The 25,038-nt window shown below is 40.9% G+C and overlaps 2 protein-coding genes and 1 long non-coding RNA gene across 8 annotated transcripts; 1 reads left to right on the plus strand and 2 right to left on the minus strand.

Annotated features, from left to right (window-relative positions):
- Window positions 1–2,736: 2,736 nt before the first annotated feature.
- On the plus strand, window positions 2,737–23,291 carry nfat5a (nuclear factor of activated T cells 5a). 6 transcript variants are annotated; one of them, XR_004333248.1, is made up of 13 exons: window positions 2,737–3,069; window positions 9,809–9,937; window positions 12,826–13,453; window positions 13,610–13,793; window positions 14,412–14,602; window positions 14,719–14,891; window positions 15,138–15,272; window positions 15,403–15,455; window positions 15,625–15,757; window positions 16,155–16,339; window positions 16,431–18,732; window positions 18,875–20,388; window positions 21,920–23,291. XR_004333248.1 is itself a non-coding variant. In XM_032524488.1 (13 exons), exons 1-13 carry the CDS (start codon window positions 2,997–2,999, stop codon window positions 19,267–19,269), a joined length of 4,206 nt encoding a protein of 1,401 aa, XP_032380379.1. In that variant the 5' UTR covers window positions 2,737–2,996; the 3' UTR covers window positions 19,270–20,597. The 6 variants fall into 6 exon arrangements, 5 of the variants coding, with proteins under 5 accessions (XP_032380379.1, XP_032380375.1, XP_032380377.1 ...); XM_032524488.1 differs by lacking the exon at window positions 21,920–23,291 and having other exon boundaries at window positions 16,431–17,588; window positions 17,964–18,732; window positions 18,875–20,597; XM_032524484.1 differs by lacking the exon at window positions 21,920–23,291 and having other exon boundaries at window positions 18,875–20,597.
- LOC116694734 (uncharacterized) lies at window positions 10,272–11,424 on the minus strand. The gene is made up of 2 exons (XR_004333259.1): window positions 11,239–11,424; window positions 10,272–10,597 (listed from the first exon to the last, which is right to left on the minus strand). It is a non-coding gene; the product is annotated as an uncharacterized LOC116694734 (long non-coding RNA).
- Window positions 21,932–25,025, minus strand: nudt7 (nudix (nucleoside diphosphate linked moiety X)-type motif 7). Its single transcript, XM_032524571.1, has 3 exons — window positions 24,492–25,025; window positions 24,239–24,397; window positions 21,932–23,863 (listed from the first exon to the last, which is right to left on the minus strand). The coding sequence occupies exons 1-3, from the start codon at window positions 24,645–24,647 to the stop codon at window positions 23,510–23,512; spliced, it is 669 nt and encodes a 222-aa protein (XP_032380462.1). The 5' UTR covers window positions 24,648–25,025; the 3' UTR covers window positions 21,932–23,509.
- Between the last annotated feature and the right edge of the window lie 13 nt (window positions 25,026–25,038).

The raw sequence follows: 25,038 nt of genomic DNA on the forward strand, positions 1-25,038 counted from the left end.
CTGACCAAATTGCCTTTTGGGAAATTGAGGCTGAAAAAACGTGCCGCGGTTGGCACAGCAAAGTCAAATGTTCTATATTGAGTTTTAAATTGTCGTCTTTCACTTTTGTAAATGCAGGCAGAAGCAGGTCAAACTAAATACCATTCATTTTTACACCTTGGAAAAGGACAGATTGCTGTGCATGTGATCTAAAATATTTTTATAACACTTAATGGCAAGGGTAAATTATCATGAAATCTTGTATGACTTAATGCATGAAAAGGCTTGACTTAATTAATGTAGTACTTCATGAACTATCAGGAGTATACAAGAATGAATAGGAAATATGTGTTAATGCCATAAGTTTAATGCAACAACTTAGGTTTTCTGAGTCCTGATTTCTAAGTTATTATTGATGTGCATGTTTTTATCATGGTTAAATCCTCAGGCCAAAAAACTGACCAGTTACAGCAGTGTGCATGCATTCTGTTGAATTCCAAGTGTTATAATCATGATTAACTAAGCATTACTTTTTATGATTTCATGTTTGTGGCCCTTCAGGTAAAGTGGTGACTAGTCCATCATTAACAATGATAAATAACATATGATTACAGGAACATTATCTGATGCCTTCTTGGGGTTTAGTGAGGCTGTAAAGCAGAAAGTTGCAGCAGTGAGGGCCACATAAGCACCAAGAAGCTTTTAGTCTCTGCTTTGTAGCTTGCTACATGCCACTTAACAAATTATCAAGAGTGGTAGCATTGTTATGTACTCAGAGAGAAGCTGATCTGCACATTTGGCTACTTTGTTCCAATCCTTATGTGCCACTGTTTGCTAGGGTAGTGATTCAACTACTGCTTTAAGAAGTTTGTGTTATTACTGCGAAGGACAGGGAGAGTGTTGAGGCTATATGACTTCCAAGGAAACTTAAATGCTTTAAGGTGCTGACTTTGACAAATCTGCCACTTGGTCAGCATGCACCTTATTAAGTTGATTGCAAATAGTTTCATATTGTAAACAGACTCTGAGAGTTCCTCCAGCTCCAGTTTTCCTTTCAAAGAATGACCAATGAGTAGCATCCCTTAGTTACTCCCTAACTCCCCAAAATGTGGAGCAGAGGTAAAGTTGCTGATGCACTAAAGCCTGAGGATCATGCTGTTATCTAGATGACTTCATCATGATGGCACAATCCCAAGAATGTATAATATTTCAAAATATGCGAATGATGCAGAGATTAAAATAATGTAAGTATCACTCCCCTCAATTTGTAAAAAAAAAACAGTACTGCACCTCCAATTACTGAAATGCTTAAAAAGAAAAAATGTTAGCAATCAGAAGTTGTGTGACCTGATGAGCCACTCCATTAGTTCATTGCGCTCCAACAACTTCCTGCTACACAGGGTCCTGTCACTTCCAGCTGTTATGGTGTGTCTGTCAGAAAGATTTTTCACAGTGCCTTTTTACATCAAAAAATAATCTGCTAATCAGCTACCGTTCAGATTTATATTTTAAATACAACATATGCTATTATAAATACATTTAAAAAAAGCTCCACCTCCACCAGCTATAACATTAAGATTAACTATTAACTAACATTAATGATTAACTATTATACAATGTAACATTGATAGAGACCATTCTGTTGCAGTACTTTTATTTTACTATACTTACTTGTAGGCTACTTATAATTTGCTGTAAGTAAGATATTGAATGCATCATGTTGTAGTTTAAAACGGTGGGATTGCTGCTTAAGTAAAGGGTGTAAATACTTTTTCCACTACTGGTAAACACACTGTCAATACCTAAATTATTTGGGAAATGGAAAGAAGTAGGCTGCTTTGTTAATTCTTTATTGGGGAAATTTAATACCAGAGAAAATATAGGCCTGTGTTTAAGATTCAATTCAGACCAACGACAGAAACCTTCTATGAGAAGATATGCCTGTTATGGAGGAGGGACCAGAACATAACCTAAAAATGGCTAAACTTCTATAAACACTAAAGATTTAAAGAAGCTGGGTGTATTTCCCTTGGACAATAAAAAAAAGAATTTCCAAATCATCTATCTCAGGGGTCTTCAAAGTATTTTTAAGCCAAGGGCCCCTTAACTGAAAGAGTGATGTAAAAAAAAAAATAAGTAAGTAAAAAATAAGTTAAACTGCTCAAAGCTTGTTAAACTGGTCCTACAATTAGGTGTGGGGCGGGCTAAAGCCTTTATACATACCTTTTTGGCAAATAATTCTAAACTTTTTAAAATAGCCTTGTAATTGTTGCCATGATTTAATAAATTATGTTTTAATTTTAAAATATACACGTGGCATGGTGAATCCTCAACATATACTGTATCGTGCACATGGCTATCTTAGTGACTGCCTTAACTGTAGGCCAGTAAGCCTATAATCACTGGGGATTTATATTTGCTAATAATATATTGGATTTATGTTGAGACCTTTTAATATTTAAAAAAAACTTAAAAAAATTAAAAATAATTTGGAGCCCCCCCTGCCCTAATAACTCAGAGGACCACACCCTGTTGAAGATCTCTGAGCTAACTGATTCAACTCGGTGTCAAAATGGATCTATCTACCTGAGATGTAAATGACATAGATAAGATTCAAGTGACCCATAAACAGAAGAACAAACCATGCAATGTAATGACATTACTTTCCTCTACGATGCCTCACTGTATCCACAGCGCATGCCTCTGGGCAGTAAAAGGGGGCGGGGCTAGGAGGTGGGCCGACCAACTGTAGGCAAGTGTGCGTTTGTGTGTGTTCGTCTCAACGTAGCACGAAATATGTCTCCTCTCAGCAAAGACGCACACACTAACGGGAGACGTGCTAGTTAACGGTTTTTTTGATATTGAAAGTTTTGTTTTGTCGACTTAAGATTGTTTCGATGTTATACTCTGTATATTAAAACATTCCGCTTGTAAAACGCAATATTTATTGTCCAAGAGCTGCCGACTTCGTTTCTACTAAAGAGTGTCCGCTTCCCCTCCCTCGATGAAGCGCTGCGATGCCCTCTGATTTTATATCCCTCCTTAGCTCGGATCTCGACCTCAATTCCCCCAAATCTCTATACTCGAAAGGTAAGATTATACTAAATAAATGGTACTATGAAGACACTAATCCGTTTGTCCTGGTTTAATCGGAAGTAATATAAATGTCTTGATAGCTCATGTTAAGATGCTAGCTAGCAATACTTAGCTTATTTTCTGCTGTTAGCCACCTAGCTTAGCTAGCATAGTTAGTTAGCTGCATTTGGCTTGTGCATTGGCGAGTACCTGGTTGGTTAGCTGCCCATGTGACATGCGTGGAAGACCATGATACGCTAGGTTGCTCTTGTAATTATTATACGCGAGATCATAGCGATGTGATTCGATTTGTCATTATTTAGTGTGCTGGTGATGGCTAAAATGACGTTAGTTACATACTATTAGCTAGCTACAGCAACGTGAGGTCGCTTTCCAGCCCGTGTGTGTTTATATCGCGAGAGAAGGACCAAATGTAGTACATGCGTGTTGTTTTGTGTATCCTTCTAGTTTAGTTTTGTTAGGTGACAGTCCCTCTGTTATTTTTGGTTTATGGATGGAATTGAGAGAAAGTTGTACGCGTCACATTCTCTGGTGTCACAGAAATAATGCAGTTACTGGCACATGAAAGCTCAGGGCCAACATTTAATCTGTAATAATACGCTTTGGACACGTGTCAGCCTATTATGGTATTAGTAGGAGTGTGTCGCAACATCAATTAGGAACTAGACCGTTAACTCTTGGTCAACTGGATTAATGGATTTGTACTGGCTTTCAACAGCACATTGTCTGCAGGTTAATTTCCTCCCTGTTAACAAGTGTATCAACTGTGTAACTGTCTGTGAATCTGCTACTCAACACTGGCATCTATCGTGCTATTGCTTATTCATGAGCAGGCCTTGTATGTTGTGTGTTGTGGCTCTTAAAGTGGTAACCTGAGACATGGATTTATGCATTTTGATTGGACACTGGCGGACAGCAGGGTTTCCTGTGCTGTTTCACCCTCTTGTCTTGAATATATTCTACATTTGAATGGTTAACAAATAGCATTTTTGCCCAGTACAATGTTTGTTTACCTGTCTGCTGTTGAACCTGCTGTTCTCACATCTGTTTGGCTGCTATGTATAGGGTACTCATGGGCCAGCAGAAAGCACTGCTATATGACCCTGAAATGCTCATTTGACCCTGCCATATGGTCACACTTTATCACATGTTGATTGTTTATTTATGTCTCAGCAATTGGACAGTTGGCCAAGTTGCTTTTGGCCTGCCAGGATACAATCCACCATTTAGCTAGTTGGACAATAGTGACCTAAACCTTAATCTCTTTAAATTGTTACATAAATAATAATTGTGATTTTATATATATATATATATATATATATATATATATATATATACACACACACACACACATACTATCACAATTATTATTTATATATATTTGCATGCCAGGTCTTTTAGCAGAGTCCCCATTTCCCTACTTTGAGTCTAGGAACCACTTTTAGGATTTGTATAGTCTTCCAACTCCGTAACTAAAACAGGACTTTGGTTTGATTTGGTTTTAACAAGCCAGCACATGTGTGTCAATGTTGATGACAAAGGGGCTTGGAATTAAAGGTTGTCAAACACAGACTGATCTCATGAAATGGCGTATGTATGACACGTCGATTCACATGCCATTGTTGGCGTGTTATCAAGACGCATACTCGCTTTTTAGCGTGTTTGTCAACGTTGTTTGGCCCCCATTGACATACATTACCTTGCGATTGTGTGTGAATTTACGTCATAGCGAGTAATATGAAAGGGCGAAAATCCGCGTAGGGATGTTGGTCAGGGGGGTGGATGGGTAAAACACGGGACTTTCACCCAGGAGACCAGGGATCGTGTCCCATGTGTCAAGTTTCCTAAACTCGATTGTCACTTTCTTACCGCGATAACACGCCAAGTGGCGTGTATGTTTACGTTCGCTGTATACAGCGTAGACATATACGTGGCTAGCTCAAAATGCGTACAGATAACGTGCCATTTGGCTTAAGAAAGTGGGCGTGTATGTTTACGCAAAGTCATGTTGTCAAACAATAATTTTAAACCACTTCATTAGTTACACAAATGCCACCAATAACAGATACTTTTTATAAACACTCAAATACCAGGATATTATAAACACTCATGAACATTCAGTTCAGTTTTGATTGAGGGTGCCAGAATTTGGCATTTGTTCTGGTTTATTTTACATAATTATTTAATGCAACTCACAATATCTTACACTATAAAATATTCAACAAAAGAAAAATTATGTGTGCTGCTTTGAGACTTCCCAAAGGATTATCTATTTGACATCGTCATCAATGTATTTTTCCTCCAGCTTAAAGTAGAAACGTAATGTGATATGTGTGATTATATATTATCTTATCCTGCTCCCCTTTACAAGTGGTTTCATGTAGATGGATAGGAAATCCAAAAAAGACAGTTTAGTCTTGGTCAGTAAGGGGAAAAAAATCAACATGATAAACTTGAGCTACAGTATAAGTGTGTATGATTCCCTTGAATGAAATTAACGTGGACATGTACAGACTTTGTGTGGCTATAGAATAACATTATAGAGTGCATAAGAATAAGCCGTTTGTTTTTTGTCAAGATTTTTTTTACATTGTGAGGACACACCTGCAAAGACTAGAATTAATTATGTTAAACATGAAAGTGGAGTTTATTTTTGTTCTGTTTTTTTTTTTTTTTTCGTGCCTGAACTGAATGTACTCATTTTGGCGTGTGCATCCATTGAGCTCCATTTACCTGAGACGTATAAGAAGAAATGAAAGTGACCTCTGCCTCATGACGTTTATTGTCACATCCATATCTGTCTGTTTATTTATTGCAAGCTGTAAGTGGTCACGTTCAGTCTAGGTTGACTACCACAAAGCTTGTGTTTTAGAAAGGGAATAAAAAGGAATGGGACATGCATAATAGTCTTTTATGGAAATGTAAACTAGATTTTCAAGGTAGTAATTAGGATATATATATCTATAGGATATATACATACACACACACACACACCTAAGCTGGAATCTGGTTTATTCATCTTATCTACATTAGCAGGCACATGGAGAACCAAATAGAGTATCCAGCCATTCGTTGTCGGTATAATTCAGTTTCACTGTAAACAAAAATGTTGTGAATAATCTAGCATGGCATTCTTAGTGGTTTTGAGTGCAGTGAGTAGCTCTTTTGTCTGCATTCTGGCCTGAGCATTTTGTTATGAGTTCAAGAGTTTAATTAAAGGAGCCATTATTGAGCGCTCAAACACATTCTTGGTCTGCATATTTTTTTCATTTTCAACAGAAACATAGCCCTCGTGTATTGTCTATTCATCTGTCATCGCCCATCTTAGCTCCAAGCCAGCTGCAAAGAATAAAAATGGACTGGTGACCTTGCCATTTGGCAAAACCTTTAAGGCATGTGTAATGTGAGCAGTGCATAACATTGAGATGAGGTAATTTAATTGTTCCAAGTGTAGGTTTAACTCAGTCCACCCCCTGGCTGGCTGGTATGTAGCAGTCTACTTTTTTGGGCATACTCGAACAAGCTTGTAGAACTGTGCACATAAACTAAACCGATACACTCATGTGATTTCTATGAAAGCAAATGGAGACCAACACCAAAATCCCTGAACATTATCAGTGAACGGGATTCAATCGGAAGCAGTGGGAAGTTCAACTGAGGTTTATGAGTCAAGACATGTTTTCTCTTGTACATTTACTTTCTTTATTAAGCTTTGCTTCATCAATCAAACCGCTTGATTAGGGCAGTGAAGCCATTTATCTAGTACCAGAAATACTATTATGTTTGATCTGTACTGAAAGGATGTGTGGTAGCCCAAAGGAAGCACTTTATTTTGTCCACAAAATAAGAGAAGGAAAAGAAAGGTGACTCTAACTGTATTAAATGCTTTCACATTGATGAAAACCAACACTTTTGGAGTAAATGTAATGTGACAGGTAGAATATCCAAAACAATGAAGTACCAGAAGTGTGCACCAAACACTCTGAATTTTCCTATGTACAGCTGTTTGACAACAAATAATACACACATTTAACATCTTAGTATTTTTTTCCTTTTGTGGTTTTTATTGAGGGAAGTAAGTAAACTAAAACTATGAAGTAAACATTTAGGGTAAACCCTGTATGCAGGAAGGATGTGGGTAAGCAAGCAGGAACTATTGATTCATTGAAAATAAAATCTCACTTTTAAGTTTTTATGCTTGTGCTCCTTTTGCTCTGTGATGTTGAAGCACTCAGGGAGAGCGTGTGACGTATGCACCATTCAGACCAGCATTGTTTAACCCAGTGTTGACTCATTTTGATCTGGCCAATGCATGTCATCCAACCGGCTTTGTGACCCTCCTCCCAGTCTGGGTTAAAGGATGCCCAGCCCAGTGAACAGGCATTCTAATCCTTGTTAGGAAATGTAATTCTTTATTTTTTGCAGAAATATGTGTGTAATACTCGACTGCTGCATAATGTTAATTTCGTCAGACGAGACAAGACTAAATATGTTTGTCAACAACCTTTTTGTTCCATGACTAAGACGAGAGGATGACGAGACTGCACCAATGTCCAAAAACGCTGACTAAGACTAAATTAACATCCATTATTGTTCACGAAAAAAGACCAGACTAAAATGTTTTGCATAACATAAAAACTAAGATAAAATCTCTCTTCATTTTCCCTACAATAGTCACAAGTTTTTCATCATGAAATAGAACTAGTGCAGTGCCCGTTTGGAGCGCCGTGGTACAATCGGGCGCGGCTTGGCTGCGGTATATCTAGAGATTCGTCGTGTCCCCTTTTTTTTCCATGTAGTCGTCACACATCCAGGTAGCTGTGTGGCCCGGATGGGAAGGGAGGAAGCCTGCTGCAAAAACCACTACAGCGTGTATCCCCGGGCAAGGGAGGGAGACGGGCTTCAGCCTACTGGCAAAGCCGCTCAACAGCTTGCAGAATGGCCCAGAGAAATGTAGGGTATTCAACTGCTGGCAACAAAACAAGGTGCTGTAGAGCCCAGGAGCCCTGGCGCTTATCTAACGTGTCTGTATACGATTGTATTTGCATGAAGGAAGAGGCTCGATATAAAAACGTGTTTAACGGAGTTGCATTCAACAAAAATCATTCAAGTGTATTTTGTCAGGTAATTGTGACATTTAACCAATATTTGAGATGTGTGAAACACTATTTGACTGAAAATAGTTGTCAGAAATAATCTCAGAAAAAAATATTTTTAAAAAGACTAAAGAATTTGACTAAAACTTGAGTTGAGAGAGACCTTGAGTTCTCTTTTGACTAAAACTTGACTAAAATGACTAGGCTTTTAGTTAACTAAAACTTGACTAACAAATATGTGAATGACTAAATATGACTAAATCTAATGAGGACATTTGGCACAAGACTAAGACTCAATTAAAAATAGGTGACACTACTGTTGCATATGTAGTATGAGTCTGTGACTGGTGATGACATTTTGTTATGTGAACAAGGTGGAACAAGCACTCGGTAGACTCCCAGAAAACACACATCTCCTGTGTGAAAGGGGTAATAGTCAAGACTGAAGTCATGTCTGGTTGCCAGTTTGTAATGCATGCATGCACAAAGACACTCTCTTTACACCATGAACAAAGAACAGACACAAATGGAGAATTATTGTGAGGCTCATGCAGACTTTGCTATTTTCTTTAAGGCCACATTAAAGTTTTGTCCAAGATGCATAGGTTTATTGAGATCTTTTGTTTGGCATTCTATTGTAAAAGTTGTGTCATGGTTTTGTCTGGTTTAAACGGATGGTTTACTTAAACAACATGGTCATCGAATGAATTGTGGTGACTTTGTGTTATCAACACAGCATCGTTGTCGTCACAGAACTGCAAGATCATGTGTCTTGTCAGTTACACTATTCTGCTGGTGCTAAGTCATAGCTGAGTATCAGATGACTACTACACATGCTGGTTGCCGCCGATGCACAGCTGAAATATCCATGTCCGGGTGTTGATGGTTCCTCTGTTTCTTGGCAACCAGACTACCTAATCGTGTTTATCTGCCTTTGGATGCAGTTTATTCCTGTGTAGCTGCTGTGGTTGGTTATAGCCTACTAGAAATCCTTTAACCATCAAATATCAAGGAATGTCTCTGTGGGTCTTATTACACTACAACCCATGGGAGGCTAATTTAGTTTATCATGAGATAGCCTGTGGTGTTAGTGTTGACAGCAGAATATTTTGTAGATGTGGGAATAACTAAACATGAGACCCAGGTTTTGCTTTCAGTCCCCTTCCAGGATTCCAAGAAGCAACCGCCAGTGAGATACACTAGTAGTTTTGTTATAACCACCAGGATTACATTAAGTGAAATGAACTACTTACACCTCTACATTTTGTGAAGAATATGTACTGACTGTTTTTTAAAAGAGAAGTTGAATCTTTTTGAATTCAGTTTAGCACACTGGTTCTGCACTGGGTTCGGTTTTTGGCCAATGATACGTACATCATAATGGATGCTTGATGTTCAAGGGGTTTAACTTGTGAACTTAAACCTCACCATCTCAAGTTAACTGGCAGCAAAATCAGATATTGCTCTGTCCTAGCTTTTTTTTTTAAGGTGAGTCATAAAATTCCCACTTGTGAGTCATGGAAAACCTTTTACTTACTTTGTCCTGGAACAAACAATGGTGTTCTTTTTTAGTTTTTTCTTTTCTTTTTTTTTTTTTAGGACCTAATTTATCTTCTCCTGCTCATCCTTTATGACAGAGTCGGTATATGACCTCCTCCCCAAAGAGCTCCAGCTCCATCCGTCGTCCACCCAGACAGACCCACCCACCATGAGCCAGAAGAGTGGGGGAGAGGCGGGCCCTCCCCCCTCTGCAGCCTTGGCCTCAGGTGAGCTACCTGCTAAGTCCATGAAAACCATGATCTGGGATCAGTTTCCTCTTGCCAAACTATTCCCCAAGACAAAAACTCAGATTGTCTTGTATCAGTGTCTGGGGGCATCTTCACCCTTTCACTAGTTTCTGAGACAATATTTGTGACTGTTTGAGATTATAAGATGGTTTAGTATTTAGTATTTATATTTCACTGAAGGTATTTTAATACTGCTGGCATAGCGAGGCACGGCCATATTGGATTTCACTTGGGTATACCAGGAGTTTCGCAGGTTCCATGAGGCTACGGTGGTACCACGTGGGGTGTGGGAGCAGAGTGTCAGACTAGTTGGACTTAAACTGTATTTGAATATATTTTGGGATTCTCAATTTTTCCATTATCAAGCTATATTAAAGGAACCATCATTTAGTGAAAACGTATTGTGTCCTCTCTGTTTGACATGTCAGTGTTAGGTGACCCCGTTAGCAACTTTCTTATTATCCAAGCAGCAGCATGGGAAGAGGCATTGCGTAACTTGACTCTGTGTGTTGGGCCTTTGATATTCCCCCAAACTGCAATAAGTGCCTGCAACCTAACCAGTTAACTTTATAAGACTGAATGACTTAAAGAAAGTTAAATGTAAAAATCACTAAATATAGTTTTCATCCAGCTTCTAAACTATTAGGGTGGAACGGTACACAGAAGTCACGGTTCGATTAAATGGAGGGAAAAGCAAAACAAAAATGCAGAAGGCAATTTTTTTTTTTTTTTTTCTATGTCTCAGGCTGTACCACCTAATGTCATACAGTCTCTCCCCTGAGCTATTGGCAACAGCCTGAAGTACACAATAAACAGTAAACAATAAGTAAACCCCATCATCTCCAGACTCCATCTGTAACTTGTAAACAAAATAAGACAATCAGCTATAAAACTGAAAATACAGCATCTCTTATTTATGAAAGTGCAAATTACATAGAATAATAACAAACAAACAAAATGTACTTGTATTCTTGCTATAAGGTGCGACAGGCATACCTTTCTAGTTTCCACTCTGCCACAACCTCCTGTAGCTTCTCAGCTAGGTGAGTGCTTGTGTGCTGCTCATACAGGGGCCACGTCTGTACACTTTCATTTCCACTCAGGTCTATAAAATGATCAGTCAGATTAGGTGTCCTTAAATAAATGTGTATCTAACAGTAGTTCTGTATTACATTAATTAATTTGCATGCAAGTTTTATTTATTTTTTATACTCGTGTAAATCCATGTGCCGAGACACCCGTTCCGTTTCGGTTCAATACGAATACATGTACCGTTCCACCCCTAGTTAATATCTAACTGACCTATACCATGCTACTGGCAGTGACTATAATTTAAGAATCTCATTGGCTTCTTTTGTAAGGAAAGTCCCACACAGTCCATTCCTGGAAAGCTTTCCTCCAAGATGGCGAGTTTGCATTAACAGCATGCTAACATAGCTTGTTCTTTCTCATTTCACTCATTTTTTTAGCAGTACTCCCCCCCCCCCCCCCCCCCCCCCTGTAATGCTTGTGCTTAATGCTTTCTTTTCACTCGTATTCAGGTGGTCCAGCCTTAGAGATGCAGCATATTGCTGCTGATCCAGATATTGTCTTTTGACTTTAACTTAGACATTCCTCATGTTAAGACATTAGAGACCTTTTAATAAATATTTTAACAAGTGCCTAAAACAGAAACAGCCTATGCTTATTTGTCATTCACACACACTCTTTTACTCATACAACAGTACATCGGATAATTTATTTTGGTCTCAAACTGTTTGAGCTTTGAAGCTAAAATGATGGATCTACTCTTATGTTTCAAATCAGCTGGCATTGTCAGTGCTTATGAAGGTTCTGAAACAGTGAAGTTGCCCCAAGCTTGCATTGGACTTTCTTTTTTGGTCTGATCTTGGATCATGGTTTAGGGCAGCCAACATCAACTAAAACTCTAAAGGACTCTATTCTTGAGTTTCATCTAGAGACCAAACTAACTGGTCAACAGTGTTTGAGAGAGCACTTTTGTTAACGCTACCTTTTCAACTATCCTGGCTGGCCCAGCTGGCCCTAAGCAGTGCTGATCAAAAGCATGACTACTGTAATGTCCGTCAGATCATCATTAACCAAATACACATGCTTCAAAATGTCTATAAATGATCAACTTCAAAAATAATTCCTTCTTCATGAACTTATCCAATTTACTGATTGACAGAAGTTGAATCTTGAATGATCAGCTCTCTTGTTGCTCATTGGCTGTCTCGTTTTTATTGCAGGAAGTTCCCTCTGAGGCAGGGAGTGTCTGCATATAAAATGGTCTGCAGTTCACTGCTCCATAGGTCAGAGGCTTGTTTATTCTGTCTCCATGGCTACGCTCAGTCCCAACCAAATCTTCCAATTGGCATGCACAAACTACTGTTTACTACTGAATGCACATTGCACAAACTGTACTGTAACCCTGGCAACCCTGGCAAAGTTAATTTGGCGCCACATTACCAGCTTGCAAATTTGGCTGTACAAGAAAGTTTGACCAGATTTTGTTATGTTTTTTTCTGGCAATGTGTATGTAACAACTTGTAGCTTGCTTTTGTTTTTGTAAACAAAGCATGTCAGTTTTGTCACATTGATTTTAATTGAGAAAGGTTTTGTAGGAATCAAAATTGTGGGACCTATAGTACCCTTCTCAACTTTAACTTCAGAATATATAATCAATGCTTGAAAGCTCTCGCATGCACAGTGAGAGCATTTAACCCACAACAGTCGGTTGAAATTAGAGTTGGGAAGAGGGGAAATCAATACAAATCATGCACAAATTCAGCTGCTTGAATGGGACTGCTAGCCTGCACTGTGCTGAACATCTGTACTAACTTATTTATCTGTATATACTACTACAGATGCCATCTCCTCCACCTCCACCCCCTCAGCCTCTTCCTCCCTGACCATGGGAGTTCCATCCACTGGCTCTACTTCATCCTCAGAGCATCTTAAGATTCCCCAGCATCTCCACTCCACCGGAGGGGATGGAGCTGGAGCTTCAGAGATTCAAGGTATGGACGGTGCTGTGTCTGCCCTCAGCAGAGGCAACAGTGGAGCAAACACTGCAACAGGAGACATAGGGTCAGAAGTCTTGTCAGGGCTAGGAGTCCAGCAGCCTCAAAACACCCCATCCAAACGGAGGCCTGTGTTGAGCATATCCCCGCCACCTGAGGATCTATTTGATGACAGCCAGATGTCTTGCCAAGAGGAGCCTGCCATACCTGGTCCAACAGGTCCAGATTCAGAGCATAGCAGCAGCATGTGGGCTGATGACTCCGTCTCCAACTTCAGCTTGATCAGTTCCGTCTCCTACAATGACAACACAGAGGTGCCGCGCAAGTCGAGGAAACGCACCCCTCGCCAACGGCCTGGGCCCAAGCCTGCTCCTCCGGAGGACAGCATGGATGTGTTTGATGCTGACAGCGCCAAGGGCCCTCACTTTGTCCTATCCCAGCTGGGCACAGACAAGACCAGTCCCATAGCAAGGTGGGGTGACCCTTATCCAGAGCACATTTTGTCCTCATTTTAACTCATATCTGTCCCTCTGTAGGAGTAAAGTAAACTGCAAATTTTATTTTGTAATGGTAATGTAATTTCTATAAGTCATATTAATGTTGTCATGCGATTTTTGTTACCCTGCAGCTCTCTTGAGTCAGGAACTGCAGTGAAGGGTGGGACACTGTCTTCTCAGTTCCCCCAGAGGAGTGATGGGAAAGAGCTAAAGATCTTGGTGCAGCCAGAGACCCAGCACAGAGCTCGCTATCTGACCGAGGGCAGCAGAGGTTCTGTAAAAGACCGCACGCAACAGGGATTCCCCACTGTCAAGGTTTGACAAAGAAGGATACACTGGCTGCTTCTCAACACCTAAGTTGGAAGTGGCTGAATAAGGCCAAAAATACGCAGGACACAGAGGGTGGAATACTTTGTGAGAGAATGCTCATGCCAGTTCAGACACATCTGAAGCATTTACTAAACCAATACCCATCAGCACATTTTTGTTTTGAGCTACTTTTAAGAGGGTCATTTTACAATGGGTAGCCTGCTGTATTTCACGTGGTACAAAGTTTTTTGACTAGTAGGACTAGTGCCTGTCCATTCATTAATAAGGCACTTAACCCTTGACTGTTTTACTGGGGCTTCTTGGTGGCCAGCACATGAAACTGTGGCTGTGTTGAGCTCCCATCTGTTATTTTGTGTGAAATTGGAAGCACTCAATGAAACAACCTTGAAATTCATCAGCGTACACATACGCTAACAGTAAAGGTGCTTGAAAGTTAACATGGATGCTTTAGTAAAGAAGCATTACTCAGTATGCATTCCGCAATTACTCCATGACCGGTGTGCTTTTGGTTTAAAACCACTTTATTCTTTAATAGTGTCATGATTTAAGTAAGGGTCAATTCAATTATTTACATACAATTTCTGATTCTTTTTTTTTATCCAGTTGGAAGGCGTGAGTGAACCAGTTGTGCTGCAGGTGTTTGTTGCGAATGATGCAGGCAGAGTAAAGCCTCATGGTTTCTACCAGGCATGCAGAGTGACAGGGCGCAACACCACTGCTTGCAAGGAGGTGGACATAGAGGGCACCACTGTCATTGAGATCCCTCTGGAGCCGAGCAATGACATGACACTGGCGTAAGGGGACATTTTTTGTGGTTAATTCGATATCAGTTAACATTTACACAATGTTGATGTTTAAGAAGTTCTTAGAGTGCTTGTCATGTATATCCCATCCTGTGGTGACTTTACAGGGTGGACCGTGTAGGAATTTTGAAGCTGCGTAATGCAGATGTGGAGGCCCGTATAGGTGTGGCAGGGTCCAAGAAGAAGAGCACACGTGCCAGGCTGGCCTTCAGAGTCAACATCCCCCAACCTGATGGTTCAGCCCTTACTCTACAGGTCGCTTCATCACCCATCCTCTGCAGTGAGTATTTCAGGCACAATATGCATAAAAAGCTTAAAAGGTAACAGCCACCACCAGGCTTCATGATGCTTAATGTTGAGGAATGCTGTGTTTACGGTAATGTGTGGTGTTTGGATATTGTCAAACAGCATTTAGGATGATAGCCATAGAACATTGGTCTCATCAGTGTGACTGTAAAACTTGGCAAACACCCAGATGCCAGATGTCATGTGACTTTGATTCTTTGACACTTTTGTCATTCTCTAGCCCAGCCAGCAGGAGTGCCAGAGATCCTGAAGAAGAGTCTTCACAGCTGCTCAGTGAGAGGAGGAGAAGAAGTTTTTATCATCGGGAAGAACTTTCTCAAAGGAACCAAAGTTATTTTTCAGGAGAATATTGCAGGTGCTGTAGCCAGCTTGGTGTTGTCAGTGTTGTCCTTAGTTGTTTCTCAATGTAATTTGTGTGGACACGAGTTTCTGCATGTCTACCTCTGATGGACTAAACAATAAAAAATATTTTGTTTTATTTGCAGATGACAATTCCTGGCACGCTGAGGCAAAGATTGACATGGACCTTTTCCATCAGGTAAATGCAGCTGACTGCTATGTATACTATACTGTTTCTTCTAGAATTATAAAAGCTGCCAATTTGTTGTCTTGGAAGGTTCTCTGTCATCCAGGTTATAGTCCAGCTGTCGCATTAAACTGCATTTATTCACTATTTATGAGATTTTATGGATCTCTAATTTTTCCAGAACCATTTGATAGTGACAGTCCCTCCGTTCCACAACCAGTCAGTCACTTCTCCCATTTCTGTGGGAATATTCGTGATGACCAATGCTGGTAGATCACATGATGCCCAGCCCTTCACCTACACTCCAGACTCAGGTACTGCCACTAGCTCAAGTAGATGCTAATCTTTTTTATTATTATTATTATTTTTGGGGGCTTTCCGAGATGGGGTGATGACATGGAGCAAAGGGCTGCAGGTCAGATTCGAACCCCGGCCGCAGGACTCCGCCAACATGGGGCGAACGGTCTTGCTGGGTGAGCTAGAGGCCCCCCATTTTTAAGATACTGTGACCATATTATGAGGAAAAATGCTACCTGAATTGGATGTATAAATCAACATCTTGACTTTTTTCATTTAGAGCAGATTGTTTAAATTAAAGGTTTCAGGATTGCTTAAATGCCAGAACTCATCAATGACGTACCACATCAATGTAAATTACAAAACATTATTATAGGACAGACACAAAGCTATCTTGTGTTTCCACTCTTACAGCTGATAACTCAAATGTCCAGACAGTAAAAACAGAGGGACCCTCTCTGGTCAAGACATGTGTATTTGATGGCCAGATCAAATCTGTATCTCCTGAGCAAACGGACAGCTCTGCTCCGCCTTCCAAACGGCAAGAGGACACACCAATGGAAGTGTCTAGCAATCCATCACAGACTGATGTCTTTAAGGTAAGACACAATCCGTTCTCTAAAAAGCAGAATCAAAATGTCTACTTCAGAATGGCAGTTGGTAACATTTTTGATTCCTCTCTTTTTCAAGCCGTCCCCTGAGCCTCTTGTTGCGGTGCAGCAGACGTTGGAGGTCTGCTCTAGTCCTCATCCCGGTGGAGATTCCTTTCAGAGCCCAATGCCTCTACAACCTGAAGATGTGGAGCTTCCCCAGGCGCACCCTGTCTTTCCCAGCCTAGAGTCTCTCAGCACCATACAAAAGCAAGACATTGCCCCCACAACCTCCTTCCCAGTGCCAGGTGATACTACAATCCCCCCTGTGACACCAGAGGTCCCTCAACAATTCCTCAGAGACCCTCAGGACAGCACACCTCCTGAGAGCTCCAATAATAGTGGAGGGGTCGTAGCTGTGGCCATGTCCCAGATAGCGACTCCCTCTCAGCCCCAACCACAACAGTCACAGGTTCCCCTGTTCCCCCAGGAAGGGGTGGCCCAGCTGGAGAGGGCAGTTAGGGAGCTACAGGCTGGAGGTAGCACCACGTTTCAACAGGTGTTGGAGGCGGCTGTAGCCCAGCAGCAGCTGAACTCAGTGCTATACAGCCCCTCCCCCTCTGCAGACTCCCTTCAGCAGCACGTCCAGGAGAACATGAATAGCCTTAGATTGGGAACCACAGATAATTCATTATCAACCCAGCAACAGCTACAGATCCAACAGCAACAACAGATCCAACAGCAACAACAGATCCAACAGCAACAACAGATCCAACAGCAACAACAGATCCAACAGCAACAACAGATCCAACAGCAACAACAGATCCAACAGCAACATCAGATACAACAACAACAGCAGATACAACAACAACAACAACAACAACAGCAGATACAACAACAACAACAGCAACAGTTTCAACAGCATCAACAACTGCAGCAACAACAGCAAATCCTTGGTACCCTCCAGCAGCATCAACAACAGCATCAACAACAGCAGCAACACTTGCAGCAGCAAGTTCCTGGCAACATGCAGATCCAACAACAACTTATGTTACAGCCACACGACCAGCAGCAACTGCAGCAACAGCAAATCATGGAGAATATTCAACAGCAACAACAGTTGCAACAAAATCAGCAACAGCAAGTCCTTAACAACATCCAACTTCAGGATCAGCAACAACAAAATCAAATACTGAACAATTTACAGCAACATCAGCTACAGCAGCAACAACAACAGCAACAGCAAAATCAAAATCAAGTGTTGAGCAACTTACAACTGCAAGAGCAGCAGGTGTTGGAGAATCTACAGCAGTGCCTTCAGGCTGAGTTGCTTCAGCCCCAGATCCACTCCTCCCCCCAAGGACAGCAGCCAGTGTCCATCCTTCAACAGGCTGGAGAGCTGCTCACCATTCAGACCAGCTTCCCAACACAGCCCCCATCCCACACATCTCCCCCACAGCAGCTCTTTCAATCGCCCAGGCCCTTGGCTGAGACTCAGGGCTCTCAACAGCAGGTCCAGGCTGCCCTGCTCCAGAATACGCTGACTGTTCTGACAAGTGGCAGTCTCAACTCAGAGCAGCAGCCTACTGGTTCAACACTATACCTGTCCCCAAACCCTCAGCCCCACCAACAGCAACAACAGCTGGCATTCATCTCCTCCATGGAGACATCCAACAGCCAGCCCCGGTCTGTTGCTATGTTTCAGAACCAACCCCAAGCTCAGCTTTCCCAAATGCAGCAACAGAGCACCCCAATGGAGCAACAGCAGTCTCCACAGCAGAACCAACAACAGCCAACGCAGCTTTCAATGGGCCAGCAGGGCTCCTTGTTTCAAAGTATCCCAAACCACTCACAGCCTAACCCTGTCCCCCAGAACCAGCTTTCCCAACCCCAGCAGACAGGTCTCCTCCTCTGCACCACAGATCTTAATCCCCAGGCTATTCCCCCAACTATTCTATTTAGCACCCAGACCCAAGGCCCTTCCCCTCTGGGGAACATTAGCGTTGGAATCCCCCAGCCAGACACAGCAGAGCCCATGTCCTTCCAAGACCAGAGCTCCTCAGGCAGCAACTCTACATCCACTGAGAACCAACAGCAGAGCCTGTACCAGGAACAGCAGCCAATGCAAGTGGGCCTGAGTTCCAGCAGCATCCCGAGCAGTCAACCTGTGGAGCTGTTCTTGCCACAGACATCTCTGTCCAGTCTGCAGAGCAGTATTGGCTCACAAGACCTGAACAACCAGGCTCCCGCCCCTGGCACAACCATCTTTGTGGTACAGGGTGGTGTGGGTGTGGTAGCCAACCCTGGCCAGCAGCCCCCAGAGCAGCTTTTCCAGACAACTGTGGGTGGGAATGTGGCTCCACAAGGACAGGCCAACCTGTTTGTGTTTGGCATCCAGAATGGTAAGATTATTTGGTCTTCTCCACCTCTGAAGTACAGTAAATCCGAGTTAAGTAACTGTGTTAAATCCCTGCCAATGTCACTGCCAATAGCTTTACCTACAGTTTTATTATAGTGATTATTTCCATTTTCTTTTCCTCCCAGACGCGCCCCAGCTCCTCAACTCCTCTGGACCCACGCTGCAAGCTCAGGGCCAGCCCCAGAACTCCAGTCACATGCAGCCTCTGTTGGACCAGCCTATGGCCCAAGCTTCCTCCACCATGCACAGCAATTTACAGAACACCCTTCAGGCACAAATGCAGTCCAGCTTAGAGAACGCCATGCAGAGCAGTCTACAGAATGCAATGCAGACAAACACGCAAACAGCTCTGCAGTCCACTTTACAGGCAACCATAGAAACAAGCCTGCCAACTCCAATGCAGACCAATCTACAGACACAGATACAGAGCAGCTTACAGAATCAATTGCAGGCATCAATATCTGCTTCGTCCAACATGGATAAAATTGAGGACCTATTGGAAAGCCTACAGAAGCAGTGATAAATTTTAGGACTATTTGGGAACTAAGGAGAGTGAGTAATATGTAGCTGAGAGTTGTACATTCTTACATAAATTAACAGAACGGTGGTGTGTGGTGTTTTTTTGCCAATGCCACAAAACTTAGAAAAAATTGAATATTTAAGAATTAAATGCCCCTTTTACCTAAAACCCCAATTATGAGCTCATGTAACTCCGCTTTTATAGAATAGTTATAGCCTTCATACATCCATTGTCCTTGAATCAAATAATTCACCTTTGTTATTACCCCTCTTGCAGGTACAGAGAGGCCTGTAATAACTGCTTTATCCATCAGTCTCAGAAATGCAGTGTTTACTTGTTAGTGTTTTAATAATCTGAGCCTAAGAGATGATGATGAGAAAAAAAACTACCAGGTGTGGTGAAAAACTGGAAAGGGATACAGAATGTCAGCGACAGGGAAATAGGGGAATACGTATGTGATGGAGATGAGTCTTTAAGAGCAGGCAGCGCAGATAAACCAGCCAGTCATGGAGTGAATATCAGATTGCACAGAAGTGTCAGATATAGGCTGAATCTCATTTGTGTGAGTGTGTAAACTCCAAGCCTTCCTTTCAGTGTTTTTGTCCATCATGTGGAAATCGGGGCTATTACCTGGCATAAAAACAGGGATGAAATGTCACCACTCAATTTAAAGTATTGACATGGATAATGTAAGATGTTTTTTTAAATTAATTAAACAATGTGTTTGCATATGTCAACAATTTGACTAAAATCTACTCTAAGAGTAAAGACTATTAAATTAAGTACATTTGTAGAATGTTTTACCTTAATATTTGCTGGCCTGACTGGAGTAGGCACCTGAGCAGACCGTCGGGAGGAGGAGAATTTAAATATTGATCAACTTCACAAACATTAACTCACTCACCAAAATGGGTATAAATACATTCTGGTATTGCAGAAAGAGGAGGGACTCTTAATCACTCGCAAATGAGATTCACCCTGGTGAATAATGTGACTTGGCCTTTTGTTTTGGCACCGCCCAGTGTTTTCGTAGGTTTAGGCCTCATTAATGGGTTTGCAAAAGCTTTCTTGCTTACATTTAAAGAAGCATTCAATTATGTAGTGTGTGTGTGTGTGTGTGTATATTTTTGTGTTTTTGAATAAGTTGTTAATTTTTACCAATTTAATGTGGATACAAAGAAACTTTCCACTGGTGAAAATGGAGTGTTGTGTGGTTTTATAAACATTTTATCTCAAGCACTTTATAACCTCTAGCTAATCCTTATATCCGTCTACAGCTCTCTACTGACCCAGCTGAATTTGTACTCGGACACGTCCAGTTAAAAAAACAGAAAAAAAACCTCACAGCAGTTGTCTTTGTGAAGGTAAATACATCTTAACCTAGCATTTCTACATTGTCTCATGTCTGAATATTTTTGAGGTTTATGGCAACGTTGTATAGAATGTCTACTCACTGTTGAATTCCTCTTTGTATTCAGTCTCAGTGGTCCAGTCAAGTCTGTCTAAACAAACAGCCATTCCCACAAAAGCATTGTCATTTGTCAGTGTTGGAGTGGTAAGTAGGCCTTTGTGTTTTACACACTGACAAAACACCTAAAATTCAATTCATTTAGTTTGTGCATTGAAATGAAGGATTTTTTCATCGTATTGCTATTTGTACTATTTACTGTACAATCTGTCACTTAAGACTGTTTTACCTTGTATTGTTTAGATATTTAAGTTTTTGTCTCAGTGTTGGTACCGTGTGCAGGCCGGCACAAAATGAAGTTGGCATCCAGTACCCGTCCCCTGTGTTGTGAACAGGGGCTCACTGGTAAATGAAATCTCTGTTACATAGAGGCCGCCATTTTGATTCTTATCTATGGTGCTATGTGCAGGAGTGATGGGCACTTCTGATGTGATGTTAGTACATAACAGTTCATACTTATATCAATAGCACTGACATTGTTGTTTGAAGCAGAGTTGAGTCTAGAGAGCTGGCTGTTGTGGGGTCAGACTGGAGTGCACCCAGACATACCAAAGCTCCTGTTGTGAAACGTCGTCAACCTGTCTCATAGTTTTCCTCGCAAATGCCCTCGTAATGTTTACTCATTTAAATTATGCAGCTCTGACATGGATAGTAATTCCGCACGTTTTAAGTACAAGATGTATAAAAGATATGTAAAGGTACTTTGCTTCATGGATCAGTTAAACTCATTAACATTTCCACCAATTTGATACATCACATAACTCTATTTTTTGATGCAAAATAACACTGCTGTACTTTCCATATCTACAACAGTAGCCAATTTAGCATTATCAAATAGATACTTTTTTGAGAAGAATTCAAATGTTAAAGTAGTATTAAATTTTTAAGTCATACTATTTTGTCCTGCAGCTGTTAGTGATCCATTTTAAAGTAACTTATCTTTTTTAGAATTTTGTATCCATGTATCAAAATGTAGAGTATTTTTGTAAAACTAAAATTTTTGTTCATGCTTATAGCACAGAATATCATTGCTGGTATGTTTTCCTGAAATGAAGCGCAGGTTTATTATAGGACTGAAATTAGAAATGTAATTATGTGGACATCAAGCAAATATGTTAGAACTCAATTCTACTGTTCTAACACTGACTTTACCCAACCTGTATAACATAATACATGGGCTAGGTATTTCTTGTGTTTTGTTTTTTTTGTTAAATTTCATGCATCTCAAATGGCACTTTGACTCATCCATTAACTGTAGATCAGGTTAGAGCGCAGTAGTGATGTTTCCAAGCATTCCATTCCTCTTGGGGAGTTTAAGAGCACATGATGTTGCGGAACAGTAATGCCTCTGAAAGCCATACCAACACAGAAAGCCAACCTGTGACTTCAGTTTCATGAATGTAAATGTTACCTCATGGTGTGGACATAGAGCTTGCTCTACATCTAACATCGGACCAATTACAGTTGTAGAGAAACATATTTTGAGGCACAGAGGGTGGGTGGGGTGGCAGCAGCAACTGTCATTTGTATTACTGTACATTTGTCAGATTGTTTTGTCTTGGATTTTGGTGTAATTTCATGTTTCTTCACATCCAGTTTAATTTTGAGCAATCCAGGATGCTCAGTCTGACTCTTCGAATAGCCACTTTCACCTGAAAAACCGTGAAACATTAATTTACTGGTGGTGGAGATAGCACACAAATCTTAACAAAATATCAGTTTGGTCCTTAAGTCATGTAAATGAATATCCATGTATATTAAATGTGAAATATACTGCAGGGGTATCTCTAACTTCAATAGTGATGCTTTCAACAGAACTTTGTGTGCCTTGATAACTTAACTGTTACTCTGCTGTGTTTCCCTTTTGTGTCATTGCTATTTGGCTCCTTTTGTCCTTTTTATTCTCTAGGACTGTTTAACATCAGGACACTTTTCAGTGATTTTATTTTTATTTCTAAACAAGCATAACCATAGCCCATACAGACAAGATTTGTTTAAGTTTGAACATTTTCTCTTTGGAAATCCATTGCAGGATATCAGATCGAGTACTCGCAACATAATATTGTGCAACTTCACCAGTGAATTGTCAACTTGTTTGTGACTTTCTGTTGAAAATGTTTTCATGCCTTGTGAGATTTGTACATGTGAGGTAAAAGGGACGAGACAATGGAGATTGTTTTATGGAGAGCTTTCTTGTGTTGATGTGCTTGTCAACATTACTATTGTTGCTGTGAAATTCTTGATCAAAAGGAGCAACCATGATAAATTAACTGTTAATTGCCAATAGTGTGAGCTGTATCTTGTGTGTAATCAGTTTGCTCACTTTACCTAGTTCGCTTTCTATTTCACATTCTCCAACAGTTCTGTTGTATCCGTTCTGTGTAGCTTGAGCTTTAGTATCTAGCCTTAAGATCCTGCAGCCAGGATAAAGGTCAACCCCAGTGTGTTATCATACATCTGAACTATTATTAACATGTACCTTGCCTTGGTCTGGACATTTGTATACTCTTCTGTTTATATCTGTAATCCTGCTGCTACATTAAAAAAAAATTAAAAATATAAATGTCTTGATTAATTTCTTTTCTCCACCCACCTTAGATGTATAGGTGTACTTATTATAAAAGAAAAAGGTTTTTATATTAATCTTTAAAATAATGCATGCAAGTAAAGTTGCACATTGCACTCTGATTCTCACAATAGTGTAAATGTATGCGCTTCAGTTATTTTGTATTTGCACAAATGCTAAACCAACATCAGTAAAAAAACACCAGGTCACAATTTACTAGTTCTTCTATGTAGAATCTGTTGGAAGAAGGCTAACGGGTTCTCAGGGTCAAAAACAACATCAAAGTCAAGTTTTTTCCTGAGAGCAAGGGTAGCAACCAATATGGCAAACACAGCAGTGAGGCCCCATATGTGATACTGGCTTCCTGAATCAGGGTCTACAAAATAAAAAGAGTGGAGAGACCCCATCATCCCAGCAACACTGCTGATAGCATCGTGGTCCTTGTCACTGGTGAACAAGTCCAGAGGGACTGTGAACACGGCACTGACCTCAGCTGGGTTTGGACAGGGACAGAATGACTCATCTATGAAGCCAACCACCGGGGTCACCAACAGACCACTCTGTTAAAAGAGATAAAGATGGGAGGGGGTAACGTGAGTAAAAGATGGACCCAAAGCAGCCAAGGCCCTGAAGGGGAGGAATCATTTGTAATAAAAGGTTTATTGCCAAATAAGTAACACTTACTTGGCATTTGCCATAGTGGTTGGTGCATACATAAACAAACGTACATGTTGAACATTAATACAAAATAGAAAAATAGAAACATATACAAATTAGTTATTTAACATAAGGTGGAAAAGGGCTGAATGGATTGAGTGCAGAATGTGCAAAAAAAAAATAGTATGTGCAGTGGGCAGGTGTATAGTCCAGGATTGATAGTGCCTAAGGGTGGGTGGGGGCTGGGGGTTAAGAGTCGGACAGTTGCACTGTCCTACCTTACTGATGAGAGGGATCAGTCTACAGACCACCTGAACATCATCAGGTGGTAGACCTATCTCCTCCTCTGCCTCTCTCAGAGCTGTGTCAATATCATCTCTGTCACTGGGGTCTCTCTTCCCACCCGGGAAACACACCTCACCAGCACTGGTCCTCAGCTGCAGAGACACAAGTCTGTTACTTCTTTAACTGTCCATGGTTAAAAGTTGAGTCAAGCTTAGTCCACCCACAATTGACGTCCACATAGGTTACCTCTTTTGAACGCAGGGTCATCAAGGTGCACAGCTCTCCATTCTTCACAACCAGTGGGATCAGCACTGAGGCTTTGGGCAGCACCGACAGAGAGGACAACTTGTTTCCACTGTCAAATTGTTTTAAAATGGCTATCGTCTCCTCTTTAATATGCATTGTAGCTGCTCGGTTTCAAAGCAGAAACAGACAATTTGAGGACAATTACAAAAAGAAAACATGCACGCACTAACGTCACACACTGAAAGTCCAAAGTAGCCTGTGTAAACTACCGGTAACTAGAAGCCACTTGTAACGTTGCAGCATAAGACTGTGTTTTCAGGTCCGACGGAGCCTAAACTTGCTAAAAAGTTTCGGTTAGCCAGTCGTAGTCATGGATGTATTAAGAGACGGATATATGTATCGCCTGCAAAAGCGTTAAAAAAGGCTGTCCCATATATGCGACGTCACAAGGTGTTTAACTGTCTATGGGTGAAAGAGTGAAACGGTAAGCTAGCACAAAGCTACAATGTTAGTCTAAGATGTTAATGCAATGCCGGTGTAGGTTTGA

The sequence above is a fragment of the Etheostoma spectabile genome, chromosome 8 (genome assembly GCF_008692095.1).
Source record: "Etheostoma spectabile isolate EspeVRDwgs_2016 chromosome 8, UIUC_Espe_1.0, whole genome shotgun sequence".
Lineage (NCBI taxonomy): Eukaryota > Metazoa > Chordata > Actinopteri > Perciformes > Percidae > Etheostoma > Etheostoma spectabile.

What these genes read in the sequence shown, in the direction of transcription:
- nfat5a (XM_032524484.1), top strand. Translation starts at nt 2,997, where the DNA reads ATGCCCTCTGATTTTATATCCCTCCTTAGCTCGGATCTCGACCTCAAT. An exon ending in CTCTGCAGCCTTGGCCTCAG is followed by an intron (nt 9,938 to 12,825) that starts GTGAGCTACCTG and finishes ATACTACTACAG; the next exon opens with ATGCCATCTCCTCCACCTCC. An exon ending in AAGACCAGTCCCATAGCAAG is followed by an intron (nt 13,454 to 13,609) that starts GTGGGGTGACCC and finishes GTTACCCTGCAG; the next exon opens with CTCTCTTGAGTCAGGAACTG.
- nudt7 (XM_032524571.1), bottom strand. Translation starts at nt 24,647, where the DNA reads ATGCATATTAAAGAGGAGACGATAGCCATTTTAAAACAATTTGACAGT. An exon ending in TGACCCTGCGTTCAAAAGAG is followed by an intron (nt 24,398 to 24,491) that starts GTAACCTATGTG and finishes GTGTCTCTGCAG; the next exon opens with CTGAGGACCAGTGCTGGTGA. An exon ending in TGATCCCTCTCATCAGTAAG is followed by an intron (nt 23,864 to 24,238) that starts GTAGGACAGTGC and finishes CTCTTTTAACAG; the next exon opens with AGTGGTCTGTTGGTGACCCC.